The 7,500-nt window shown below is 58.6% G+C and overlaps 1 protein-coding gene across 45 annotated transcripts in view; it reads left to right on the top strand.

The window, feature by feature from the left end:
* Positions 1-7,500, top strand: part of LOC122257594 (uncharacterized) — a 199,458-nt gene that overhangs the window by 107,644 nt on the left and 84,314 nt on the right. For 37 of the 45 annotated variants that reach the window (XM_086546466.1, XM_086546482.1, XM_043022979.2 and 34 more), the window contains exon 1: positions 3,806-5,535. The exons of the other annotated variants lie outside the window; for them this stretch is intronic. In XM_086546466.1, coding sequence (XP_086402592.1) covers positions 3,806-5,535 — 1,730 coding nt within the window. Of the gene's footprint in view, positions 1-3,805; positions 5,536-7,500 lie in introns of those variants that run through there. 45 annotated transcript variants of the gene reach the window in all.

Genomic DNA, 7,500 nt, shown 5'->3' with positions numbered 1-7,500 from the left:
AGCTGTGGAGGAGGACTTTGACGAGAGTCCTGAGGAAGCGATTAGGGATTGCTGTCAGTGCGGTTGTGAGGAAGCTGACGCCGGCGCCGGTGGCCGGTGGGGCGGCGTGGGCAGCGGCGGGCGGGCTCGCGCGAGGGAGGCAGGTCGCGGGTATGGGCAGCTGTCGAAAGGTTGTAAATCATGGCACAGCGCAGGCAGGGGAGAAGGGCCCGCTCGCGCGCGCGCGCTCTTGGCTCCGTGCCAGGTCGCGTCGCCGCCACCTGTAACAACCGCACCTTACCAACTACAGCTGGTGATGTCGCCACCAAGCGCGCCCTGCATCCGCGCTTCGAGGCGGCTCCACGCCCTCCGTCGCCCGCCCAGGGACGCCGCCGGGCTCTGCGTCAGCGATGTTGGCTTAATTAAATCTACCAGCATCATCATAGTAGTAATGGTCATGATTTTGATAAGGGTAATTTGAATGAGAACGTGAGAGAGGATGAGAGCCATCATCAGTATATATCGTTAGTTTTTTTTTTCATCATTATAGATTATCAACTGTTTTCCTTATTTCATGATTTACTCGGATTTGGCGTCCTTGCACTGTCCTCCCCTGCACAGTGCTCGTGCTGTCCCAGTACGCGCGCTACAAGGCTGATACACAATAAGCAACATGGCCAATCGCATAAAGCATGTCGAAGCACATATCAGTATGCCAAAACCCCTTTGCGAGAGCCAGCATGCATGGGCGATGAGTATGGAATGCAGCAAGAGGGGTGACTCTGATGACGAGGGGGTGGGGGGGGGATGAAAAATGGCGAGGATTGACGTGTGGTTGAAGGACACGGACCCAGATCTCGCGGTGAGAGCTAATCGAAGGAAAGTACAAAACTGAAACGTCGATTAGGCGGCGGCCGATTCGCGTGTCGAGCCGAACGTGCGGGTTAAGCAAACATGGCTGAAATGGTGCGAGTGACGACTGGCTTGGCAGTGTTTGTATAAGGTAAAGCTGGTTGGCAGGAGAAATTATCTGTGAGGCTTCCTGTTTCTTTCTCTTCTTCTTTTTCTGTTCCTCTCCTTCTCTCCCCGCCTTTCTCGTTAGTATCTCTTTCTCTCTCTCTCTCTCTCTCTCTCTCTCTCTCTCTCTCTCTCTCTCTCTCTCTCTCTTTCCCTCTCTCCCTCTCTCTTTCCCTCTCTCCCTCTCTCCCTCTTTCCCTTCTCCCCTCACCCCTCTCCCTCCCTCCCTCCATTTCTTTCTCCCTCTCCTCGCTCTCCTCCCTCCCCTATCCCCACCTCTCTCTCCCCTCCTAGCCACCCTGTCCCTTCTCCCTCCTCCCCCTTTCTCCTTTCCCTCCTCCCGTCTTCTAGTTCCCTCTCCTTGCCTCCTCCCATTTATGTAACCTGCGGGACAACAATATACACAATGCTGTGCAGAGTTACCTACCCACGGCGAGATGACGTAGCAGTTCGCAAAATAAGACCACGAAAGTAAGTGATTGGCGAATCGCGGAACGTCACTCGGGTCGGTCGGTAAAACGAGCGTCGCACAGAAGCCTCCAGTCTCTCCAGCGAGGTTTCCCGGGCACGCCTTCCGTGACGTCACCGCGTTCATATATGTGATACGTTAAAGGAGAAGAGAACTTTTGTGTGTGTGTGTGTGGGGGGGGGGGTGTTATCGGGGAGCAGAAATCGAGCCGCCCGTTTCTTGTGTAAGCCCCCCTTTCCCCTCTCCCCTCTCCCCTCCCCCCTGCGTCCCGCTGCTTTTCTGTACGGAAATCAGGCAGCGCTATGTAGCAATGCACTCAGAGCGTGTGCTGTAATGAGCGCTGGTCGTTAGTATTCCAGGAGCCCAAGGAAGAATCGGCGGCGGGGGATTCGGGGGATTCGGGGGATTGGCTAATGGTTTGACGTCACTGGCGTTTCCATTCCTCCGGGGCCTTTACTACTGTTCCAAGTGTTCTCGAGGGCGCGCTGGAGCGGCGGCCTCCACGCCCACTGCCTCCTTCCGCCGCGGCAGGAGGAGGGGCGGCGCTTGTCGATGGTATGGGAAATTAGCCTGGTTTTGGCATCGGAAGGGTATGGAGAGGTGATTGCTGAGCAGACAATGACAGCGAGAGAAAGAAGGGAGAAAGGGGGTGGAAGAGGAGAGAAAGAGAAGGAGGAAGAAGGGGGAGGAGAGAGGGAGAGAGAGAGCCTTGGCCACCCAAGGCTTGGCGGCGTGTTTGTTCGTTCCCGCCCATCGCCAAGCAGGCCTTGGGGCGTGAATGTGAGCAAGACGAAGGAGGTCTCGAGTGTGTGTGCGCGGGGCGTCTCGGCCTTGGGAGGAGGATGCTGTTTGAGGGACTGACTTGCCAGAGTTTTAGCGAGGAGCTCGACCGCCGTGCCTCTCCGTTGAGTGCTCGCTCGTAAGGTCAGCTGCCTCCTGCCCTCCTCTCGTCTGGGGCGGCGATTGGAGAAATCTTGATGGTCACGCTAGGTCGCCGTGGAGTGCGTTCCATGGAGAGGTCCGGCGACGCTCTGAGCGCGGGGGCGCGGGGGCGCGAGAGCTCGTGTGTGTTATGACTCGATCGCAACGCTCATCAATGAGTCATGATCCGAGGCAGCAAGCAGTGTGTAAAAGAAAGTGATTCATTTCTTGATTCCGAAACCTTGCAGAGGACTTGAGACCTTTGATATTGAAAATGTAGTGGAATGTCTTCTGACACTCGGTGAACGTAGCTGAACACGGGGCTGATGGATGGTTGGATGGAAGAGAAAAGTCAAACGCCAGATCCAAAGTGCAAGTTTATTAAACAGGAACTTTCTGTGGGAGGTTTTTGCCAGTCATTGATTCAACAGAAGGAGGACCACGAGAGAGAGAGAGAGCTAGTCAGCGAGAGAGGTGTGTGTGCGTGTGTGTGTGTGTGTGTGTGTGTGTGTGTGTGTGTGTACGTGTGTACGTACGCGCGTGCGCGCGCGGGGGATGTTTGTGTAAGCGCATCTGCGTGTGTATTTGAGACAGCAAGAGAAACAGATATAGATACCAGCAGACACCGGGGAGCATAGAAAGCGGTGGCCAAAGCAAGCGGCAGGAGAGTAAACAGGAGAGCAAGAGCATAAAGGCCGGCGGCCAACGGAGCAGCAAAGCAGCAGGCCTCGGAAGGGAAAAGCGAGAGGGAGAGAGGAGAGAGCGAGAGCGGCGGAGTGAGCAGGAAGGTGGTCGGGCAGCTGTGTCGAGGGCACTTCCCAGCCCGGCGCTCTCAGTACCCTCCGTGCCCTCGCGCCGCCGCCACCCGCTTGTCTTATGTTGCACACCTGTTGCTTCGTTTGTGCTCTCGCGCCCTCCGAGGAGCCAAGGACAGCTTGCACCGGGTGATTGCAGCAAGCACCTTCGCCGCGCCTGCCACTGTGCAACAGCTGTTCCCCGAGTGAGCCGCGGACGGCCTTACCATGTTAGATGTGAACTGCCGAGTGCAGCTGATGCTGATTGCGAAGTGTGAAGTGCTCGTCTCGCTCCTCTGCCGAAAAGTGTGACGTCGGCAGGTGTAGCATGAGTCGGTGCTAGGTGTTTCCGACCCAGGGAAAGTGTGTATAGTGTGCACTGCGACTCGTGTTCTTCCCTGGGCGCGTGCGGGAAAATGTGCCTCTGAGTGCAGCGGGTGACCTTTGCGCGAAATCTCAGGAAGATGAGTGTATTTAGCGGGGCGACATTGCATTGGGAAGTTCATATTTTTCACAGATCTTTCGTCAAGAAGTTGACTGTGGGCGTGATCAGATAACAGCCAGAGGCATGATGGAAACGCGGAACCTTCCGAGCCGCGGCCGGCGCTGGTGAGCGTGGCGCTGCATGTGGATGTGCTTGTGGTGGCTGGCGGCTATGGGCACAGGACCCTCGCTCAGTACCGTGGGCAGCCCGCGGCGCCACTGCCAACGTGCCCCGAGTGTGCACAGCATGGAGGAGAGCGGCCGGGGCCCTGCCTGGCGTACCTGGTGCGGTTGCCTGCGCTCCCGAGCGCCCGCGCGAACGCCCACTCGCCAGTACCAGGCGCTGGACCGAGGGCGCGACTCCCTGTGCACCCCTTCGACCTCCGCCGGCCTCAGCCTGCGGTCCGTCGTGGCCAACCTCAGTCCGCTCTCCACCACCTGCACCTCCTCCACCTCCACCGCCACCTCCGCCACACTGACTGAGCCCCTGCTGGCCTTGCGAGAGCGCACTCCCGCCGCCGTCCCGGAGGCCTCCAGGGAGCCAAAGGAGAGTGTTGCAATTCCTTCCTCGCAGGACTCGGTCTCCTCCTGTTCCTCTGCAATGACGTCCGGCGGGAGTGCATCCTTCGTCCAGATCCTGACCAACAGGGACCCCTCACCCGAGGCTGACTCTGACGCGATGGGCTCCTCGGCCACCCTCCACGCCAAGCCCCCGTCAGGCGCTCCAGACGCCGCCTCCGCCCAGGTGGCTACCAAAGTGCGCATCACGACGCGCGAGATTCGGCCAACGGTGCTGTCGGTGGCGGGGGCGCTGGGGCGGCAGCCCGTGACCAGGGTGCGGGTGACCACGCGCAGGGGAAGTATCTCGAAGAAGCAAGTCGGCGACGCCGCCTCCGAGCTTACCCTGACCGCAAGGAGGGACAGCATCTCCAAGCAGGCCCTCGACGTTGCCCCGGAGCTCACGGTCACCACACGGAGGGGGAGCCTCTCCAGGCAGACCCTCGACGCGGCCCCCGAGCTCACGGTCACCACACGGAGGGGTAGCGCCTCCGTGCAGGGCATCGACGCGGCCCCGGAGGTGCTGGTGACCACGCGAAGGGGAAGCCTCCCCAGGCAGGCCCTCGACGCGACCCCCGAGCTCACTGTCACCACGCGAAGGGGAAGCCTCTCCAGGCAGGGCATCGACGCAGCCCCGGAGGTGCTGGTGACCACGCGAAGGGGAAGCCTCCCCAGGCAGGCCCTCGACGCGACCCCCGAGCTCACTGTCACCACGCGAAGGGGAAGCCTCTCCAGGCAGGGCATCGACGCAGCCCCGGAGGTGCTGGTGACCACGCGAAGGGGAAGCCTCCCCAGACAGGCCCTCGACGCGACCCCCGAGCTCACTGTCACCACGCGAAGGGGAAGCCTCCCCAGGCAGGCCCTCGACGCGGCCCCGGAGGTGCTGGTGACCACGCGGAGAAGCAGCATCTCCAAGCATGTCGTCGAGATGACCCCCGAGGTGACAGTGACCTCGCGGAGGGGCAGCTTCTCGCAGGAGCGCGTCTTCGAGGTGGGTCCCGACCTGACGATGATCACGCGGAGGGCCTGTCGGTCCCAGGAGCAGATCCTCGAGGTGGTCCCTGACGTGACAGTGAGCCCTCGGAGGGGCAGTCTGTCACAGGAACAGGTCCTCGAAGTGGTCCCCGACCAGACGGCGTCCAGGCGGAGGGGCAGTCTGCCCCAGGACCTGGTTACCGAGGGCGTCCCCGAGTTCTTGTTGGCCAATCGAAGAGGCAGCTTCTCCAGGATCTCGGCGTCTCAGCTGGACGCGGCCGGTGAGCTGAGGGTGACCAAGGTGGTCATCCCCGGCAAGGATTCGCGGGATCTCACACGGTACTGGTCGTTCGGTTTTGGTTTCGTTGCAGCGTTGGTGAAGGCGGGGTGTTAGGTCTGGCTAATCGTTAACCGTGTTCGTTCTGTGAAACCGTTGTGCTGGCCGGATTGCGAGACGTCCGTTTGGTCTGCAAGCTTTTTTGTGATGAATTCGTGCGTGCGTGTAAAAGGTGACACGGTGACCTCTTACTTGGATGACGTCATTCTCTCAGCCGCCACCGGTGCACTTGAGTCAACTGTTAAGCATTCAGCTGTTTCTCTCTCACTCTCTCTCGGTAGCCGACTCGAAGATCTCGCGTGGGTCACAATAGAAGGCTTTCCTCGCTCGACGAAGAGTGGAGGAGCTCATTTGAGGGGTTTGATAGTTAGAAGAGTGCTTAGTATTAATGAGGCAAGAGCGAGTAGAGGGTTAGACCGGGCTGCCGTGTCCGGGACTTGGCTAGCTGGTGTGGCCTCGATGGAATCAGTTTTTTGTGTTTGTCACAGGTCACTTCTGCTTACCACGCTGCGACAACACTAGGCACGTATGTCTTGCGCGCCATATACAGGGCGAGCCATAATAAGATCATTCTGGTCTGTTATGATTTCTAGAGACGTGTGTCGCCGCGGGAGCATGCAAAGGCATCACTTCAGAATAGCCTCCTCAGCTTCTTGGTGGTTTTTAACAGTGGTGATATCAGGAGAGGAAACGTATTGATTCTGAATATGAATTGGCTTGATCACTGTCAAAACTCGTCGTTCAGAGATGCGACACATCTAAAAAAGGACTTTCATTCAGGTGTTTCCCCCAACGAAAGGTAGCGTGAACTGGGGTTAGCGACGGCTGACCTTGGACACGGTTGCCGGCTCAGGGCGCTCAGGGCCTCACAACTCTCTACACTGTCTAGCTCTACCCCCTGCTCTCGCAACTCGCAACGCGCTGCTTGCAATGGCCATCCTCTATAAATCCCTCGTGCGGCGCTGGCATTGTCTGCACGGGCGTCCACGTCGCGGGGGTCTGGCCAGCTGTTGTGGAGAGTCTGCTTTTCTAGGTTACTTGTCAGTCACTCAGTCAGTTTGAGCAGAATGACAGTTATTTAAAATGTCAGACTTGGGAGTCCATATGAACTGATTTTTTTGGTTATGTATCTGGCGAGTTGTAGTGCCGGTGCAGCGTTGCACAATGCATATGAATTTCCTGTGTTGCGGCGCTTGGAAAAGCTTTTACGTCGCGGAATGTCTCGGGAATGAGACGGGCTTGGTGAGCCTCTGAGGCAAGCCATGATTTTATTTGTTCGTTTACTTGTTTATTTCTTGGAAGTCGTACATATATCTTGCTCCTCGACCTCGGTGCCTGCGGGTCGCCGCCTGGCAGAGCAGCCAACTTGTCCCAAGTTCCAGCATGGCAACGACCAGGTACGATGGGCCGTTCCCGCGAGATTTCTAGGGTGCCCTTGACCTTCCTTCCCCTGCCCTTTCCCACGTGGCACGGGGTGGGGGTGGGGGTGGGGGAGGCTGGCCGCCCTCCAATACCAAGAGGGCGGCAGGCGGGTCTTCGTTGCCCCTCGAATAGATATTATTTCGACGTTCGATTCGCGACCTGTCCGGTCGGGAGAGATGAAGGGGGATAAGGGGGGGGGGGGGTAAGGGCGTTTGATGTGCCGCGAGAGATGCTCCGGCGAGGGAGTTAAGGGAGGGAGGGAGAGAGAGTAATAAGGAGAGGGTGGAAGGGATGAAGGAAGTGAAGAAGAGGATGGAACAGATGAAGGAAGTGAAGAAGAGGGAGAGAAAAGGAGGGGGGAAGACGAAGAGGGAGGGGGAGTGGGAGAAGGGAGAAGAGGGAGAGTGAAGTTTGGCACACTTGGCACGGGCTGGCGTTGGCAGTGACGTACAGCGGCGCTGGCACTTCGTTGTTACCGAGCTCATGACGGGCGCGGCGGACGGGGCCATGGCTACTTAACCTACATCAGCTGTTCGCGTTGGCGC

This window comes from Penaeus japonicus, unplaced genomic scaffold (assembly GCF_977035675.1).
Source record: "Penaeus japonicus unplaced genomic scaffold, GWHDUDI00000001_assembly GWHDUDI00000018, whole genome shotgun sequence".
NCBI classification, from domain to species: Eukaryota; Metazoa; Arthropoda; class Malacostraca; order Decapoda; family Penaeidae; genus Penaeus; species Penaeus japonicus.
Note: the sequence above shows the minus strand (reverse complement) of the source record. Positions and strands in the feature narration are given on the sequence as shown.